This window comes from Oryx dammah, unplaced genomic scaffold (assembly GCF_014754425.2).
Source record: "Oryx dammah isolate SB20612 unplaced genomic scaffold, SCBI_Odam_1.1 HiC_scaffold_4, whole genome shotgun sequence".
In the NCBI taxonomy this organism is placed as follows: domain Eukaryota; kingdom Metazoa; phylum Chordata; class Mammalia; order Artiodactyla; family Bovidae; genus Oryx; species Oryx dammah.
This window is the reverse complement of record NW_024070188.1, coordinates 9658654-9679325: the sequence shown is the minus strand read 5'-3', so window position 1 is coordinate 9679325 and position 20672 is coordinate 9658654. Positions and strand designations below refer to the sequence as shown.

The following is a 20672-nucleotide window of genomic DNA, read 5'->3' as shown; positions in this document are numbered from 1 at the left end:
CAGGTCGGACAATAAAGTTCTCATCATCTGTAGGCCAGCTGCATTGCTATCTTCCAGTAGTGATAACCACTCTTGCAAAACTTGAGCAGGTCTGGGTTTTGGTTCATTGCAACCATACAAATTCTGATATTTTTTCTGTCACCAGCTGAAGTAGGGGGGAGTACTGTATTCCTTGTCTCTGTACAACTTCAATGGTAGCACAACACATTCTGATTATGAAGGATAGCACAATTAATTAACATGGGAAAAGTGGCATTTATGGAGTTTAGGGAATGGTGTGGTTCAAACATCTCTGCGATGCTCTGTCTTGGCCTAATTTCAAGCTCCATTCCTGATGCCAGGACTATTTTCCTACTTCTCTGCCTCTAAATCACTGTAATCTTCTAAAGCCATCCTTAGATTTCTTGCTTTAAGCCTAATTTTAAAAAATTGTTTGTTTTTTGGCCATACCATAAGGGTTCTGGGTTCTTAGTTCTCTCACTAGGAGTTGAAAAGCACAGAGAAAGCACAGAATCCTAACCACTGGACCACCAGGGAATTTCCTATGCCTACTTTGGAGATTCCAGTCAACTATTTTTCTAAACTTCCATTTTTTTTAACTTAATGAAGTAACTTTAATTATTGAAAATAAAAATGACAAATTCAAAATGATAGAAATTAAAAGTCACCAATAACCCACCACACAGATAATAGTTGCTACTGGTATAGCTCTCTCTCTTCTTTCTTCTCTGGGTCAGCACAAAGAGAATTTTTTTTTTAACGGCTAATTTTGATCTCTTCCTTCACTAACCTCACCTCCAATGTGTTTTTCATTTCATTTTCGTTTATTTGTACTATTTCCTAATCATTGCAGTATTCCATCCTGCAAACTACCAGTATGTCTTTGAAGACATCTAATCTTCCAGGGAAATGGGGAGCAATCTCACTTCCTTTGGCTTGCAGTGTCCTTTTTTTCCTGCTTCATCTTGTTATCATCTAGTCATTCTTCCAATCTTAGTTCAAGTGTCACTTCTTTGGAAGCTTCAATTTATCATAGTATTATTTGCAGTTTTTGTACAAGTTGCAAACAGTTCTTATGTGTGGGATTATCTGGGTCTATGTAAGTGTTTTGTTCACTAATTGGATCCCTATTGTTTACAAGTGCCTAACACTGGCTATTGTTAAAATAAATGGAATAATTGCAACAGAACTAGAATAATTCCACTGCTAAGGAAATACTTATTTATAAAAAGTAACATCTACCATTTAGGAAGGGTTATTGTGTTCCAGGCACTCTGCTAAGTGCAATATGTCTCTATATAATTACATTTTCACAATGGTAATTGCACTGTGGCTCCTATTTTACAAATGAGGAAATGGAGGCTTCCAAAAAGCCAATTAATTTGCTCAGAGACTGATAAAATATTTGATCTTTGGTCAGTGCATTTATTTACATTATTTTGCTTGCCGTTGCTAGCTTCTTTGTGCGTGAATATAAAAGTCATCAAACATAGCTTATTTTCAAAATCACTTCAATGTTTACATTATAAACTAGTATTTGTTATCTGTCAAAGAAGGGCACCTAGAACAAGGGGCAAAGAGACAAAACAGAGCTAGTTATTCTCTTCACTAACCAGCTGGGTGTCTTTAGGCTTCCACAAGGCAGGCTCCTGAATGAGTTCAGCTGAATGGACCGTCCCAAAGAAGACATTTAGTCCAACTCTGTCGTTTTACAGATGAGAGAGACTAAATGGCTTGTATAACTGACCACGTGGCGGAGCCGCACAGCTACCTCCTGACTTCGAGTGGTTTGTTCTGAGTCACCCAGCCCTCCCCGAACAAACATTGACCGGGCGCCTACAGTATTAGCCATTCCCAGGCAGGGTGTTTCTTCTTCGCTACCCTAGTGTCGATTATTGGCTGCTTGCTTTTCCTCCCTCATTTTTCACGCGACTGTTTTAAAAAACGGCCCTTCCGTGCGGAGTTAAAGGGGGGCAAAAAGGATAGAGCCAGCCTGGCGTCAGGCAGTGACTGGCGGGCGCCGGGTCGGCGGCTGGACCCGCACAGCCGTGATCTAAGTCGCTGACGCCTTCTGACCCAGAGAGTGACCCCCCCGCCCCCGGATCATCTGGGTGTGGGAGCGGCGATGCTGTCTCTCTGCTAGACCGCGCCCTGAGCTTTTCAGTGACCCCACTGGTAGGGCGTCGGGGAGGAAACTCAGGTGCCAGATGCCTACGCCTTTGGTTTCTGTTGCGTGGTGACCAAGGGATCCGTCCAGGTTCCCCAAGTTCAGTCTCTCCACCAGGGTTTATCGTGAACTGCCAAGTCTCCGGCTGTGGGGGCGAACAGGATTTCTCCTTGAGCGACAGCTGACGCGAGGCGGACATTTCCACTACCCCGCGCTGGTTTAAGAGTCCCCGACCGCGGCCTTCCCCCATCCCGCCGTCCCCCTCTGCACACCCCCACCCGCCAGCGCTGGCAGTCCCAAGGCCGGCGGGGTCAAGTTCCTTTAGGGCGCCAGGGTAAGGCCACAGTTTCGGTGCTGCCACGCGAGGCCTTCTGAGCAGACACTAGCCAATCCTCAAGAGGCATACACGAGCCCCAACCAATCAGCGCCCGTCTTATTCCTAGGTCCCGCCCGCACCGGCCTTTCCTCCGAGACCCACCTCCCACCCTGCTTCCAGGCGCCTGTAGACGCGGCTGTAGCTGCAGCCGCCTCCAGAGCTGACCCGGGCCTGGGGACCGGCCTCCACTGGCGCCCTTCGCTTTCTCCTGCTGCTTTCACTGAGGATGAGTCCCTGCGCTGCCGTGCGCCCACCCCGCGGAGACCACTGGCGTATTTTCATCTAGCGACTGGTGAGGGAGGCTTCGGCCGCGCCCGGCCGTACGGAGCCGGGCAGAGGCGACGGGACGGTGTGATCTTCCCGCAGGGTGCGGGGGACAGCGGGCAGGGGACTCCGCGGCGCCGAGGCCGCCGGGCTCCGCGCGAGGCGGCGCGAGGCCGGCGTGTGGCCCGAGTCCCAGCGGCCACCTCCCCGCCTCCTCCCCGAGCTCGTGAATGGTGTGTGCTGGCAGCGCGCTACGTTGCGGTTCTCCTGCCACGCCTTCCAGCGACGTCGCGCCGCTCGTTTCTGGTGGTTGTCTCCTGTCACTGTCCCTCGAGCGTGAATGTGAAGCCGTTCCTCGAGGCGCCCGTATCCCTCAGCCCCTTCGTCGCGTCACAGAAGTTTTGGTTCACTCTGGGGATGCTAACGGTGAAGTGCAGAGTGAATCGACTGTTCTGCGAAAGGGACCCGTTCTTTTCTTGGGGGATGGAGGAGACAGGATAGAGGCCTTCTGTTCTTGTATCATGTTGCGGATTTCTAAAAACAAAAGTAAAGTTTTAGTTCAGCAGCGAAATAAGTAACCCAGGATCTCCGTGATTCCGTATTTCCAGCGTAGGTAATAAAACGTAAAGGGTGTTCACCAGACAGGTCAGGAAGCAGAAATTGATGTGACACCTTTTTTTTTTCCCCCATGCATGGAAGGTAGGGGGTTTGAAAGTCGAAATTTATCAGAAATGATAAAAGAACCAGTGTTTCTATGCCCGTGATGTCCAAATTCATATCCTGCCATAGATCCTTGATCTTTTCACTGCCGCCCCCCCCCACCCCGCCCTTTTTTTAACTTTAAAATGTTTATTTATTTGGCTGCACTTGGTCTTAGTTGGGGCATCTGGGATCTAGCTCCCTGACCAGGGATGAAACCTGGACTCCCTGCACTGGGAGCCCAGCGTCCTAGCCCCTGGACCACCAGGGAAGTCCCTGCCCTTTCTAATTTGAATTCCTTGATTTTTATGGATTTTAGAAACTGATTCAGGGCAGAAAGAGCTGCTTTCTAAAAAGAATTATAGTATAGATCCTTGCAGAAAGTACAGATATTTAGTCAAAGCAGCTTATTTCAAGGAATTAAAAAAAATGGCTCTTCTATTATTTAAAAAATTTTTTGAAAAACTTGTGTCCACGGCTTTCAGTATGCTAATGTACATTATGCTTCAAGACCGTAAAGTTCAATAGACCATATTACATAAGGAGCTCAGTGTTACGTGGTTAATTTTTATAAATGATTTCAAAGTTAGCTTATTATTCTTTTTAATCTTTTGGTCGTGTCCTATGTCATGTGGGATCTTAGTTCCCCAACTAGGACCAGGGATAAAACCTGTACCCCTTGCAGTGGAGCACAGAATCTTAACCACTGGAGGGACCCATTATTGTCATTAATAGGTGGTAATTCTTTGCCACCTCCAGAGATGTGCTTGCCCCCTTAAACTTGGGGAATTGTTCAATTGTGAAACTGGGTTTTGTGCTAATACAATGTTGAATTTTTTCTCTTGTACCCAGAGAATAATTGAGAAAACATTAGAATGAAATACAGTATTGATAAAGGTAAATTATTTCCTAAAGTAGTAAGTCTTGATGTTTTAAAATTAGGTGAAATATTTTCAGGGCTTACAGAAGGAATTTAAAGTTTTAAATATTCTTTGATTATAAGTCACTATAATTTGTAGCTTTGTAACAGTTAACATAGATACAAGTCTTTAGGGAAGATATTTTGATTTTAGAGAGGTCTTCAAAAAAAACCTACTGGTTGAATACATATTATAATTTTGTGAGAAATATAAGTTGGTATGGCATTCCCTTCCCTCCCTTCAGGAACTTAAAATCTTTGTAGGCAAAGTCTCCACTCATAAGGCAGGTTGTTATCATTTTACAGATGAAGAAATTTGGATTAGGGAGATTAAGCTACTTGAACAGGGTTTTAGATGGTAGGAATCCAATTTTTTTTTTTTTTTCCAAGTGAAACATGTAATTATTAGGCAGAAAAGAGTTGTGCCCTCATGGTAGTTTGAATTACTTTTTAGGCCTTCCGGGTTTCATTTGGCCAGTCATTTTGATTTGCCTGCTTCTGAGTCTGTATTTAGTATAGCTTAGAAACTTCCCATGTGTGCCTGCTCATCTCTTAGCCAAGATGGATTCTAGTGCAGAGGCTTATGGGTAGTTGACATCACTTACTGTGAGGTGATGCCTTCTCCCTTTTTGACCTCTAAGGAGCCTTTCATGTGTAGACCGCAAGGTCTCCTTGACTTCAAGAATGAGGAATAAGCGGTCTTTTATTTCTTATCTGGGCAGGGCCCAGACTCTTCCATTGTCCTGCTTTTATGGAGTTTCTGTCCACAGGGGAGAAACTGTTCAGCTCAATTCAGTCTCTCAGTCGTGTCCGACTCTGCGACCCCATGAACCACAGCACGCCAGGCCTCCCTGTCCATCACCAACTCCCGGAGTTCACCCAAACCCATGTCCATTGAGTCGGTAATACCATCCAAACCATCTTATCCTTTGTTGTCCCCTTCTCCTCCTGCCCTCAATCTTTCTCAGCATCAGGGTCTTTTCAAATGAGTCAGCTCTTCGCATCAGGTGGCCAAAGTATTGGAGTTTCAGCTTCAGCATCAGTCCTTCCAAAGAACACCCAGGACTGATCTCCTTTAGGATAGACTGGTTGGATCTCCTTGCAATCCAAGGGACTCTCAAGAGTCTTCTCCAACACCAAAGTTCAAAAGCATCAATTCTTCGGCACTCAGCTTTCTTTATAGTCTAACTCTCATATCCATACATGACCACTGGAAAAACCATAGCCTTGACCAAATGGACCTTTATTGACAAGGTAATGTCTGCCCCAAAGCCCCGCTGAGAGATATGAACCCCAAGAATCTTTATTGGGAAGATGAAGGGCAAAGGTCTGTCTTCTCTAGCTTGTTTAGACTGACATGGAGCTCATACACTCTACCTAGTTGGGGTCACAGAGCTCTTGTTCTGTCTCACCAAGGAACCCAGGGTGACTACTGCTGTTATTTTGGCAGGATCTGTTCCGAGGAGTGGCTGGTATCTCTCCATCACCGTCATCTTGATATAAAACAGTTATAATTTGGAAGAGAAAAATTTAATAATCTAGATTGGAAAAGTCAGGGGCCAAATATCAATAAAAGAATATTTTGTAACCAGGGGCTCAAGCAGGAGTAAGAACCAGGTTACGTTTGGTAGCAGTTTTGATCCTGGTCTAGATAGAGTCAGAGCTTGGGTTACCCTGTCTGGAGAAATGGAGCTATTTGGCGTGGTCATACACATTTTCTTTGTCCTGTTAGCCCAGTATGATTGATGTAGGTGTCACAGACCCAGTTAGAAGTAGTTGGACAAGTGACAGTGTGAATGTTAATAGACAAAATCGGTCACATTTCTTTTCAGGAGAGTAAGTCAGAAACCCAGTCTGGCCCTGGTGCTTTGGGGAGACTTCTAGCCATTTGTCTCATTTTATCTAGGTAGGTTTTAACTCTTGATGTGGTATTAACATATGGATAACGAGTGCTATTGGTCTCTGCACATGTGTTTTCTCATCTTGTTAACATATGATTTAAAGCAAATTCATTGTCTAAAAATATAAGAGGAGGCCTTTAAAAAGTAAGGTCGTGGTCACCAGCTGCTAGCAGACATTGTTTTGAGACTGGTTGGTGGCATCCCAAGTTTGACACAGTTCAGAAAACTTAAGTTCTTACTAATACAAGGACTTGTTGAAACCACATCCTTAGTAGGAGCCCAATTCTTATGACTGCAAGTAAGGGCAATTCTTTTCTGCCACACTGTTCTAGTTCTTTGGAGAAGGCGATGGCACCCCACTCCAGTGCTCTTGCCTGGAAAATCCCACGGATGGAGGAGCCTGGTGGGCTGTAGCCCATGGGGTTGCTAAGAGTCGGACACGACTGAGCGACTTCACTTTCCCTTTTCACTTTCATGCATTGGAGAAGGAAATGGCAACCCACTCCAGTGTTCTTGCCTGGAGAATCCCAGGGACGGGGGAGCCTGGTGGGCTGCCGTCTATGGGGTTGCACAGAGTTGGACACGACTGAAGCGATTTAGCAGCAGCAGCAGCAGCATTCTAGTTCTTATTGAAGATTTCCTAACTGCATTTTGAAAGAGCAATTTGGGTAGAGAGAATAAGTAGAATTCACACTGTTTTCTATCTGTGTGATTTTACATCAATTTACATCAAGCTTTTACATCAATTTCCTCTTTGTAAAGTAAAGGTAATAATATATACAGGGCAATACAGGCTGGAAAGAGGATTAAGTTCATTTATGTAAAGCACTATGCTTGTCCATATGAAAGTTCAAAAGATGGTAGACATAACGTTTGTAAGCCATGGACAAGTTGGCAGCCTTGTAAAGGTTTGAGTAAAAACGTTCCAAGTAGAAGGGACTTTAATATAGTTACTCCATTTTCTGATCTATATATATCACTATGTTCCTTTTTCCTTCATAACATTTCTTGGGTACTTATATGTGCATGAATTGTCTCATTGATTTTTCAGAACAACTCAGGAGATAGTTATTCCCTTTTTACAGGAGAGAGTTGAAGCTTAGGCAATGGGTGATGTGCCCAGGGTAATTTATAATTTAATTAGTGGTGTATCTGAGTTACTAGCTCAGTGTTCTGAATTCACAGTCTGAACTTTATGTGCTATGTAATCGCCAAGTCTAACTGGCATCCTCTTTCTGAGGTCACAAGGCTATTAATGCATGAAATATATTGTTTCATTTTGGTCTTAAATATTTCAGAGACTAGCATGATCAGATTTGTGTTTTAGGAATATAACTGAACTTTTAACCAAGTGTATACATAGGATTATGAGCCATTGTTGAGGGCTCAACCTCTAGTGACTGGTACCGTTATAGTGAACCAGTCTTCAAGGTTAACAATTGCCTGTAGCTAGCTATACTCCTCCACTCAATTTCTCATCAACACTTCATCACATATAAAACAAATTTTCACCTTTAATTTCTGTTTGTTCTTTTTGTTTTAAGTTTGTTTCCTCTGATTTCTAAAGTATTTACCCTCTATTTTTCTTCTTGGCTGCCCAAGCCAGAAACCTAGAAGTTATCACCACGTCTAATCAACTCAGGGTCCTAAATATGTTTTTGATTGCTCACTTTCTTTATCCCTAAAGAAAGGCACGTAAGACTGTCTATAATCTAGTGCATCCAGTGTATATATATATATATATATAAGGCATTATGCATTTCTGTTTTCTGAATTTCTTGGAATTTTCAGAATGGACCAAGGTGATTTTAGTGCTTTTATATTTACTCTTACTTCTGCCTCAAATGCCCATTAAACCCAGGCCGACACGTGCTCATCTTAAGTCTTCGTTTATACATATCCTTTGGGAAATCTCTCTATCCCTCCTATTGACTCTACATTGCTATGAGTCACTTGTTATATCTTTACCATAGATTTTTAATCATGATTTTTTTTAGAACTTGCTTAAATTCATTCCCTTCTACTAAGCAGTTCATTCCCCCATACTAAACTGTGACCCGCTGATGGTAGACTGTGTACTAGATAATAAATCTTGTTCAGTCAATACAGTTGTTAAATGAGCTATATTTTCACTCAAGTATTATCGATGAATATTGAGAACAGAATATCAAGAGTAACAGTGAAAACTGTCAGTTGCTTAGTTGTGTCTAACTCTGCAATCGCAAGACTGTAGCCCTCCCTAGGCTCCTCTGTCCATGGGATTTCTTAGGCAAGAATACTGGAGTGTGTAGCCATTCCCTTCTCCAGGGGATCTTCCCAACCTAGGGATTGAACCCGGGTCTCCTGCATTGCAGGCAGATTCTTTACCATCTGAGCCACCAGGAAAGCCCTTAAGCTCTACGTATTTTTGTTTTTGCAGTATCTTGTGACCTGTAGATGCACTGAGGAGGCAGCATAGTGTTATAGAAATAGCTTGGACTTCCCTGGTGGCTCAGAGGTTAAAGCGTCTGCCTGCAGTGCGGGAGACCTGGGTTAACACTAGGCATTGGGCCAGGAGTTTAGGGGAAACATGAGGGCAGGGGACAGGTTTGAGGATTATGAGCACATAGGTTAAAGTGACAGGAAGAGATTGAAACTGTTTAAGCAGAGTATGAATTAGGAAAGGAAGACTCGGTGGAACACTGAGAGAAGCCCAGCATTTGAATGTCAGGGGAAGGGAAGATGCCTTTGGAAGAAGTGGTAGGAGAGAGAGCCTATGCGTAAATACTTCAGTGGTTCCCTGTCCTTTCAGTACTCCTTGGAGATGTGAATGTGGTGGTAATGATTCAACAGCAGGGACGTCAAGTAACATTATCCCCAAGTGATATTTGGCAATTTGTATGTCATTGGTAACCTTGGTATGTATGGTTTCCTTGGAGGAGAGTGCTCGGAAACCAGTGACAGAGATATTGCAAGACCAAACATGAGCTCTGGGATAAAAGCTGTCTTTTTGTTACTGAAGAAATGGTAGTAATAAAAACTACTATTTGTGGAATATACATTTGGTGGCAGATACCATGCTGAGCAGCTTCATTTATCATTATAGAAACTCTGTGAGGTGGGTGGCATTGTCTCTTTTCAGGTGAAGAAATGAAGGCTTGGAGAGATTATTGTACTTTGTAGTTACATAATTGGTAACAGCTGGCATTGCTATATTTGAATTCAAATATGTAGGATTGAGAGAAGTACTAGCTCTTAGTCATTTCCATATTTATGTCCATAGTACTCTGTATGTGCCTCTCGTTACATATTGTATAGTGTCACTTTTATTTAGATTTAATATTCTTTTTTCCCATTAAGTGCTTGAAGTATGTATCATAACAAATGAGGGAATTCTTTTCTCTTGTACCTTAATTATTGCATGTAGGGTTTGAGTGATTGATGTAAGTGGTTCTTTTTAGGTATTAGGAAGACACTGAAAACACAAAATTTTAGAGCCTCAAAGGAATTAAGTACTTGTGACTATTTTGCCACCTATCATGTTTTCCAGTTTAACATTTTAAACTACTTGAGGCTTTGGTACTTTGTTTTCATGTCTACTAACTGCCGAACACTGTGTTAGCTGGTTTACATGTAGTCTAGGGGAAACAGAACTGGAGCTAGAAAGAACTAGGAGTTCTCTAGTTCTGTGCTGTCATTTCCAAATGGGGAAATCATAATAGTTAGGAACCAATTAGGTTTAGAATTTCTGACTTAGTGTGGTTTGAAATGGGAGTGGAGGCGTGGAAAATATGGATTTAGAATGTTTATGTCTGCTGCACAGAAGTTTTTCCTGTACATACATGTAAACTCACTTATGTCCCTCTAAATAGTCATACAACTGTTTTTCCTCTGTCCTTCATATAAATACAGAAGTCTCTTGATATCAGTCGGGTATTGGTTCTAGGACCCCAGTGGTATACCAGAATCCACAGATGCTTAGGTCCTGTATGTAAAATGACTTAATATTTGCATACAAGTATACTTTGAATCGTCTTTTAGATTACTTCCAATATCTAAATACAATGCCAATGCTATGTAAATATGATTAAACCTTGAACAACATGGATTTGAAGTGCATACGTCGACTTATACTTGGATTTTTGTTAATAAATGTGTACTGCAGTACTACCAAGATCTGCCTTTGGTTGAAATTGCAGATATGGAACTGTGAATAGGAGGAACCTAGCATAGGGTGGCACCCCACTCCAGTACTCTTGCCTGGAAAATCCCATGGACGGAGGAGCCTGGTGGGCTGCAGTCCATGGGGTCGCTAAAGAGTTGGACATGACTGAGCGACTTCACTTTCACTTTTCACTTTCATGCATTGGAGAAGGAAATGGCAACCCACTCCAGTGTTCTTGCCTGGAGAATCCCAGGGACGGGGGAGCCTGGTGGGCTGCTATCTGTGGGGTTGCACAGAGTCGGACATGACTGAAACGACTTAGCAGCACCAGCATAGGGAAAGCTGGCTATGAGAGGGTCATTGTGTTGTTCAAGGGTCAACTGTAGTTGAAAATGCTATGTAAATATAGTTGGTCAGCGTGATGCAAAATTAAGCTTTTGTTTTTCGAACTTTGTGGAATTTTTAAATACTTTCAATCCAAGCTTGGTTCGATTAACAGATGTGAAACTTGCAGATATGAAGGGCTGACTACATATTTAAAATAAATTAAAATGAAAAAAGTATTTTTGGAACTTAATTTGATACCTTGGAAAAGGTAATTTATGTAGAATTTCTCCTATAAAAGCTTTAAAATCTAGGCATTATAGGTGGATTGACTACTCATTTAAAATCCAGAAGACAGAAATACTGAGAGGAGAAGATAATTAGGAGATGATAAATAAAAGGTGATGGAGAAATGCTTAATGTGAAGTAGTCCACTCTAGATATAAAATTTTTAGTATATTGGTGTTTAGTTTTGTAACAGTGAAGAAACTGAAGATAAGTAGTTTATCAAGTGGCTGCTGCTGCTGCTAAGTCACTTCAGTCGTGTCCGACTCTGTGCGACCCCACAGACGGCGGCCCACCAGGCTCCCCTGTCCCTGGGATTCTCCAGGGAAGAACACTGGAGTAGGTTGCCATTTCCTTCTCCATCAGGTGGTTGACAAATAATGTTTTGTTTCTCCAGATCTGAAAGGGCAAAGCAAGAAACATTAGCATATTCGAAAAAGACTAGAGGCTCATGTGTGATGGTTGAGTTTTCTTGACTTGCCTGTGGCCTCTCTAATCAACACATTAGCATTTCTGTGTGTTTTTAAGATGTATGTTTCTTTTAAAATGTGTACATGCACTTGTTAAAGCATTCAAAAGAGGTTTGTAGTAAAAAGTAAGTGTGCCTTGCATTTCTGTCTTCAGCCATGCGCTCTTCCCTGAAGCAACCACTATTAACCATTTTCTTGTATGTTCTTCTAAACATCTTTCATGTCTATTTAAGCATAAACATGTGCTTACATATACATTTTCTCATAAGTGGCATCACACATGCATCTAGTCTTAGAAGCATTTTACAATTTATCTTGCAGGCTATTTCATATTAGAAAATACGTAGCTGCCTTTTTTTTGATACATGAACAATCTTTTGCATGGACATACCATAACTATCTTAACTATGAAGATTTTTTTTCATGCATTGATGCAGTGACTGTTCTTGTACTTATGCTGTTTCACACATAGATATATTTTTACAGGATAAACTCTTAGTAAAATTGTTTGAGTCAGAAGGAATGTGCATTTTACATTTTGGCAAATATTACTGAATTGCTGTCTATAATAACTGTACTGGTGTACACTCACCAAGTACTGTTTCTCCACACTCTTGTCTATACATAGTGATATCAACCTTTTTGATCTTTGTCTTTCTGATAAAATTAGTGTCTCATTGTAGTTTTAATTTATATTTATTTTGAATGAGATGAGTTTCTTTTTAAAAATCCATTTAAATTCACCCCACCTCCCTTTTTGTGTGAGAAAGTTGGTCATATTCTTTGACTTTTATTCTGTTGGTCTCTTACTATTTTGTATAGATGATATATTAAAGGAAAAATTTTCTCCTTTTTTGTCTCTAAAGTTTTTTATGTATGTTTTAAACTGATGGAATTTATTGGAGTTTTATAACTTTTGGATTTTAAGTCACATTTAGAGAGACTTTTTGTGCTTTGAGATTATAAAAAAGAGTCTCTTTGGTTTTCATCTAGTATTTTTATGGTGTTATATCTTATGTTTGACCCATCTGGAATTTATATTGGTGTAAGGTATGAAATAAGTGTTTATAGACTTTTTCCCCCTAGACAGCTATCCAGTTGTTTTGATACTTGTTGTTTGGCATATTTTTAAAAATATTTATTTAGAACCAGCCCTGGGTTCTAGTTAGGGCACGGAGGATCTTTTTGTTGTGGCATGCAGGGTCTTTAGTTACAAGATCAAGTTTCTTGACCAGAGGTTAAACCTCAGCCCCTTGAATTGGGAGCATGGAGTTTTAGCCACTAGACCACCAGGAAAGTTCCAATACCTGATGTTTAATTAACATTTCCCTCTGTGATGAAGAACCTTCCAGGCAGAGAAAACAATGTTAGCACGGTGCCTGGCACTTAGTAAATACTAAATGGTAAGAGTGTTGGTTATTGTGGTGGTGGAGGTGCTGGTGATAATGATTATTTAATTTTTTTTTATTGGCTGCCCTGGGTCTTCATGGGTGCGCGAGGGCTTTCTCTAGTTGTGGCAAGTGGGGACTGCTCTTTAGGGCACGCGGGCCTCAATAGCTGTGGCTCCTGGACTCAGCTGTCTGCTGGAGGGCTTCGGAGTGCAGGCCCAGGAGCTGTGGCACACGGGCTTAGTTGCTTTGAGGCTTGTGGGATCTTCCTGGGGCAGGAGTTAAACCCATGTCCTGTGCGTTGGCAGGCAGGTTCTTACCCACTGGACCACCGAGGAAGCCTGATCATTCAGTTTTAAGGGGTAAAGTTTTCAAGTAGGATTCCTATAAAGACAGTAGATTTAAGTGTGTTTATAGCTTGTGGAGGTATAACTGGTTAGAGTGTAGAAATACAGGAGAGAAGTAATGAAGGTTCTGGAAGAAAAGAGTAACACACAGAAGTTAACCTTAAACGTGAGACTGGAAAAACGCTGAGAGGATGACTGATACAGATACAGAATACTACGGATGTGAAGGTGATGTCGATGCAAATAACCAGTGACCCATAGTCAGAATAAATGAGGGTTTTATTCCAACTCAACTGCAGACTGTAACCCAGGAAACAACATCTCAGTAACTTGGGAGGAGTCAGTATAAACATGATTTTTTTTTTTTTGCTGGGAAATACATACAGTCACGCGTACATGTTGGTAAAAGTACTGCTCATCACAAATGACAGATATCTCAAGTAAATGATGGTGGTGTTTTTCGCTGTGTGGGGAGGTGCGAGAATCTGGGTGTCTTACCTGTCGTGGAGCCTGTAGGTCCCCAGTGTAGAATGCCTCACCCTGTTTTTCCCAGCCTAAACTTTGCTCAGGACGTACGGTCAGTGTGTTACTGCAGTGGGTTGTGACTCAAGCTTTGTGTTACTGGATGGCGAGCCCCACTCTTCTTTAATGGTAAAAGCAGATGTCCAGTGTGTTTGACAGGCCATAAGACAGGCTGTTTTTAGTTAGCATAAATTTAAAGCCAAATCATGTATAAGCAAGAATGGCCTTTCCATATCTCAGTATGTGAAAATTTCTTCTACTAGTGAAAAGTTTTTTTTTTTACAACCTGGTTAATTTTTTTTTTTTTTTTTGGCAATCATAACAGAGCAGATAATGCAAAACTGTGGCCACCCAAAACACAATATCAAGATGACCTCAAAATTCATTTCTTTCAAAGTTACATATGAAGTAGGGACAGGTGACTGCAGTTTCACGGCTTGAAATCTCCTACAGCGCAGGAATGGCACACAGTAATGCCTCTCTCTTCCTTTCTGTCCTCTCTTCCCTTCCCTCATCTCTCTCACTCACACACACTCTCTCTCCTGTCGGATGACAAAATTTAAAAATATTGGTAACAACTTTGCCGTTCTTTATTCAAGGGAAAACAACCCATGGATTGCGGGGAGTTCAATTCTCACTAGCAGTGAGGCAGGCTTCCAGGGGATTTTGGGCAAGAGAGAGAGAATTTTGCAGAATGTTGGAAGAGGCAACTCTGAAACAGGGTGTGCTTGACTAGGAGGTTGGGGATTTCCTACTGAGGCGTGCAGGTCCTATTTTGTACTGGGAGGTGAGCGCACCAAAGCAGAGTTGGAGGATTGATTGTTGTTAGGTTTCCTGGACGGGTGTATCTGTAACTGTGGACTGACGTAGGCTTGGGTTTGTGATACATGCAGGGCCTGATTAAATGAATTAACTTCATCACTCCCCATATACATACCTACCCATAATGCCTGGATCCTGAGGTAAAGTCTGAGTGAAGTCAAAGAGTTTAGACATACCTCGGATGTGAGAGACCCTTCCAGTCATCTGTATGGTGATGTTGTAGAATCCAGGCAAACAAGCTGGAAGGTGGCTGCCAGGTGGATCCACTTCCTTTCCTCCCCAACTTTCTCAGTGGGGGTGGATGGAGCCACCTTTCAGACAGGCTTATAGTCAAGCAGAACTCACCTCCCTCATCAAAACTGGGAGAGGAGGCCGAGCTTTTGTCAGTGAAGCTCTTAACTTTGCCGCAAATTCCATATGGAGAGTATCACAGGGGAGGAGGAGCAACTAAAGTCAGAGCCTGTCATTGCTTGCTTTTGAAAGTAGGAATCAGAGGCACTACATAGGGGGATAATTGTATTGTAAAATACTTGAGTAAGAGAGAGATTCTGTATTTTTTACTTTGTTTCTCCTTCTCTTACAGGTCACCCTTGCAATTATGGATATTTAAAAGGATCACACAGTGTGGAGGGGGAGTTCCCCTCCTCACTCCCCCTTGGTGCTTGACTCCAGGAATAATTTATAAACTGTGGAAAGTTTTCTTTTTTAAAGAAAGAACTTGTATTTGATATAAACTTTATAGAGTTATTTATAATTTTTTGATTTAAATGCCAAAATACATTGTACAAATCTATATAGTTTTATACTATTGCCAGGAAGATTTAAATTATAACCCTAAGCAGGCCATTTATTCTCTATCAGTCTTTCTGAATAGCAGCTTTGTGGCCTGGCTTTTTCATTTTTTAAAATTATCTGACTATTCTGAAGAAGGAAGCTGCATAAAAACAATTAGGATGAATTCTTCCATCCCTGACTGCACATCAAAGTGTCGCTCCCTGACGCATGCTTCAGATGTCCTTTCTGTGGTAACGAAGGGGAGTGAAAACCAGATTAAGGCCTTTCTCTCCAGTCATTGTTACAACGCTGCAACCATCAAGGATGCCTTTGGCCGGAATGCCCTCCACCTGGTTGCCTCCTGTGGAAAAAAAGGAGTGTTAGATTGGCTTATTGAGAAAGGAGTGGATCCCCTGGTGAAAGACAAGGAGTCAGGATGGACAGCTTTGCATAGAAGCATTTTTTATGGACATATTGATTGTGTTTGGTCTCTACTGAAGGTAAGTGTCATCTGTTTGTTTAAAACCCTTTGGTCTGGCATGTGTTTTTCTTAATCTCCACGAAGAGATTGGTGTTCTTGTCATTGATAAGAACTTGATATCTTTTACTATTGTAACCATTTTTAGATTGTAAACTATTGGCCAATTTTGTGTTACATATTTAATATGTCTCCACTGACTTTCTCCACTCCGTGTTATTTTAAAGTAAATCCCAGACATTTTGTCACTTACACAGTACTATATATCTTTCAGTATTTTTAAGAAGTATGATTTCCTTTTCTAAAACTATATTATTAGCTGCTTTAAAAGGGTGCTAGTTATTGAAATCATATAACGACTCTGATTTGAGTAGTGTGTTCATTTCTTGTTTGGCTAGGGATTAAGTTTTTATTGTTATTTTGCTCAGTCACTGAGTTGTGTCCAACTCTTTGTGACCCCGTGGACTGCAGCACACCAGGCTTCTCTGTCCTTCAGTATCTCCTGGAGTTTGCTCAAATTCATGTCCATTGAGTCAGTGATGCTGTCTAACCATCTTGTTCCCTGCAGCCTCCTCCTCCTGCCCTCAGTCTTTCCCAGCCTCAGGGTCTTTTCCAGTGAGTTGGCTCTTCACTTGAGGTGGCCAAAGTATTGGGGCTTCAGCTTCAGGTCTTCCATTGGATAGTCAGGGTTGATTTCCTTTAGGATTGACTGGTTTGACCTCCTTGCTGTCCATAAACAGTATGAAAAGGCAAAGTTTTTATAGTTGTTTAAAAAATTAATAATCAGAATCAGTTTTGCATGCGTGCTAGGGCGCTTCAGTCATGTCCGACTCTTTGCAACCCTGTGGGCTGTAGCGTACCAGGCTCCTTTGCCCATGGAATTCTCCAGGCAAGAATACTGGAGCAGGTTGCCATTTCCTCCTCCAGGGAATCTTCCCAACCCAGGGACTGAACCCATGTCTCTGGCATCTCCTGCATTGGCAGGTAGGTTCTTTACCACTAGCACCACCTGGGAAGCCCCAAAAGTGTTAGTCGCTCAGTAGTGTCTGACTCTTTGCAATTCCATGGACTGTAGCCCACCAGGCTCCTCTGTCCGTGAGATTTCCCAGAATCAGTTTATTTTAAATTTCCCATGAAGTAGATTAAATCTAGGCTTGTTGAACTGGTTAGACAAATAATGTTTTGAGATATACCCCGGTATTGTTTCATTAATAAATGCAAGTTAAAAACTGTCAGAAATCATGAGTTTTAAATTTCACAGTTTGTTTTTGTACAGGCATTCAGTCGTGTTTGTGGAGGACCAGAGAAGAACAAAGCAGAACAAAGTTCCTGTCCTCAAGGAACTTGTGGTCACATTGTAAGACATTAAGGGGCTTATATGCTGGTTTTGACTTGACAACAGGTGTTTGCATAGTGGTCTTTCAGTCAGTTCAGTCACTCAGTAGTGTCCGACTCTTTGCGACCCCATGAATCGCAGCACGCCAGGCCTCCCTGTCCATCACCAACTCCCGGAGTTCACTGACTCACGTCCATCGAGTCCGTGATGCCATCCAGCCATCTCATCCTCTGTCGTCCCCTTCTCCTCCTGCCCCCAATCCCTCCCAGCATCAGAATCTTTTCCAATGAGTCAGCTCTTCGCATGAGGTGGCTAAAGTACTGGAGTTACAGCTTTAGCATCATTCCTTCCAAAGAAATCCCAGGGCTGATGTCCTTTAGGATGGACTGGTTGGATCTCCTTGCAGTCCAAGGGACTCTCAAGAGTCTTCTCCAACACCACAGTTCAAATGCATCAATTGTTCGGCGCTCAGCCTTCTTCACAGTCCAGCTCTCACATCCATATGTGACTACTGGAAAAACCATAGCCTTGACTAGACGGACCTTAGTCGGCAAAGTAATGTCTCTGCTTTGAATATGCTATCTAGGTTGGTCATAACTTTTCTTCCAAGGAGTAAGCGTCTTTTAATTTCATGGCTGCAGTCACCATCTGCAGTGATTTTGGAGCCCCAAAACATAAAGTCTGACACTGTTTCCACTGTTTCCCCATCTGTTTCCCATGAAGTGATGGGACCGGATGCCATGATCTTCGTTTTCTGAATGTTGAGCTTTAAGCCAACTTTTTCACTCTCCACTTTCACTTTCATCAAGAGACTTTTTAGTTCTTCTTCACTTTCTGCCATAAGGGTGGTGTCATCTGCATATCTGAGGTTATTGATATTTTTCCCGGCAATCTTGATTCTAGCTTGTGTTTCTTCCAGCCCAGAGTTTCTCATGATGTACTCTGCATATAAGTTAAATAAGCAGGTGACAATATACAGCCTTGACGTACTCCTTTTCCTATTTGGAACCAGTCTGTTGTTCCATGTCCAGTTCTAACTGTTGCTTCCTGACCTGCATACAGATTTCTCAAGAGGAAGGTCAGGTGGTCTGGTATTCCCATTTCTTGAAGAATCTTCCACAGTTCGCTGTGATCCACACAGTCAAACGCTTTGGCATAGTCAATAAAGCAGAAATAGATGTTTTTCTGGAACTCTGTTGCTTTTTCCATTATCCAGCGGATGTTGGCAATTTGATCTCTGGTTCCCCTGCCTTTTCTAAAACCAGCTTGAACATCTGGAAGTTCACAATTCACATATTGCTGAAGCCTGGCTTGGAGAATTTTGAGCATTACTATACTAGCGTGTGAGATGAGTGCAATTGTGTGGTAGTTTGAGCACTCTTTGGCATTGCCTTTCTTTGGGATTGGAATGAAAACTGACCTTTTCCAGTCCTGTGGCCACTACTGAGTTTTCCAGATTTACTGGCATATTGAGTGCAACACTTTCACAGCATCATCTTTCAGGATTTGAAACAGCTCAACTGGAATTCCATCACCTCCACTAGCTTTGTTCGTAGTGATGCTTTCTAAGGCCCACTTGACTTCACAGTCCAGGATGTCTGGCTCTGTATGAGTGATTACACCGTCGTGATTATCTGGGTCATGGTCTTTAGGTAGTAACATTTACTGATCAGAATGATTTTCAGTATATATTAATAGCAAAATATCCTTTTTGGAGCTAAACTCTCTAGGTCTGCCACTTACCAAGTCATCTTGGATTAGTTACTGAATCTTGAACCTCAGTTTCAACTATAAAAGAAAGGATAATGATAGTACCGTCCTCATTTTTTTTTCCCCAGGGAATTTCAGTGAAGAAAAACTTCGTAAGTATTAATAGTATTGTTAATTCCTGTCATATCTAAAGCCGCTGGGTATCAGTTTAATTCCCTTGTTATAACCTCTTATAGGAAGAGTTGGCTTAGTAAGTGCTACAGCATCCGTCAGCTCTGCTTTGCCCTCTCCCTGTAGTTTCTGCTGGAAACTGGGTGACCGCTGACCCTTTCAAGCCTGAGAACGTCCTTTGGCTTTCTGCTGTCCTAGGGTTTGCCATTCCGGTGTGAGGATTTGGGTCTTCAGTTTGAAATAGGTTCTGGTATGAATTTTGGACCTTCCCTCCCTTTGGCTTGCATTTACCTTTAGAAATCCTCAGTCATTCTTGCTGCCTTGGCCAGGAGAGGCCAGGACATTGTGCCTTGGGCCACCTTGCTCTTGGTTTGACTGTCTGATTTTCATCAAGCGTCCTTCTGATCAGTGATAGACATCCAACATGGATGCTTCCCACTGATAAAATATCCCATAGAAATGTCTTTCTTCCACTGAGTACTCCCATGTTGCTGTAATCCATCTGCATTTTTTAGTCCAGATTTCTTTCTTTTCCCCTTTTAACTCTTTAATTGGAAGGGCTGCAATGATAGAGGTGTTTGTTGTCAATTTCGCTTCTGCTGACAACTCTAGCATTTAAGGTGTTATGGATGACCAGGAAGAGCCTATACAGAAAAACACATTTTAAATGAATTACATTTGGTAAAAACTTTATAGTATGAAATTTTAAAATTAAGTGCTAAAATTGTACAATAAAAATACACCCATGCTGTCAGTTCCCAGTTGCCAAAGATGAAAACCCTCAGCAGAAACTTCTTATGGAAGAACTAGCTGAATCATAAGAGTGCGTGGACTAAATGATAACCTATTGGTAAAGTATTTGGAACAGAAATTTTTCTTTAGTGCCTAATGTGTATTAGGCAGTGATCTCAGTGCTAGAGATATTGTAATGAAAAAAAAAAGAATCCTTTTTTGCTTGTTTTTTTTGTTATGCTTAGATGCTATTTGGTAAGCTGGTGAATTTATCTCCTCTTTGGGGAATGTGTAAAGAGTTGATCTTTAAATAAATGAGATACACTACAAACTGGTCCTCTACCTTTAGAGTTTAAAGTGAGCATATTAAAAAGTATCAGACCACCATATATAGGGAACTCCAAAGGCAAAAAAAAGTTCCTAGTCCTTTATGCATTTGGGGCTACTTAAGAAGATGCAAATAGGGTCCAGTAAAGTTTAGGATGAATTTATAAAAATGGTAAAGTAAAATCCGCAGGGATCTAAGTTTCTGGGATCCTGTTTGTCAGATTCATAACTTGGAACACTGCCCTGGAATCAGCCCTTTTTACGCTTATAAAGGTCAAAATCAGGTCTTTCTATGTGGATTTATTATATCTAACTTAGAAAATAGGCAACACACATTTTTAAATTTATTAAGATCTTATTAAAAGACCACTTCTGAATTTTGTTTTCTTTGTCAGCTCACTACCTTGAGTAATTTTTGTTCATTGACAATCCTTGTGAAATCAGATGTTACTGTCTAGAACACAATGAAGTTAGAATTGGTATTGCTGTTTAGTTGCTAAGTCTTGTGTGTCTCTT

General features: G+C 41.7%; 1 protein-coding gene across 3 annotated transcripts in view; it reads left to right on the top strand.

Moving 5' to 3' along the window:
* The first annotated feature begins 2647 nt into the window (after window positions 1–2647).
* Window positions 2648–20672, top strand: part of IBTK (inhibitor of Bruton tyrosine kinase) — a 94409-nt gene continuing 76384 nt past the window's right edge. For 2 of the 3 annotated variants that reach the window (XM_040239105.1, XM_040239106.1), the window contains exons 1-2: window positions 2649–2835; window positions 15212–15902. In XM_040239105.1, the coding sequence (XP_040095039.1) occupies window positions 15396–15902 (507 nt within the window). In that variant the 5' untranslated portion in view covers window positions 2649–2835; window positions 15212–15395. Of the gene's footprint in view, window positions 2836–15211; window positions 15903–20672 lie in introns of all 3 variants that reach the window. The other variant, XM_040239107.1, reaches the window with a different exon arrangement.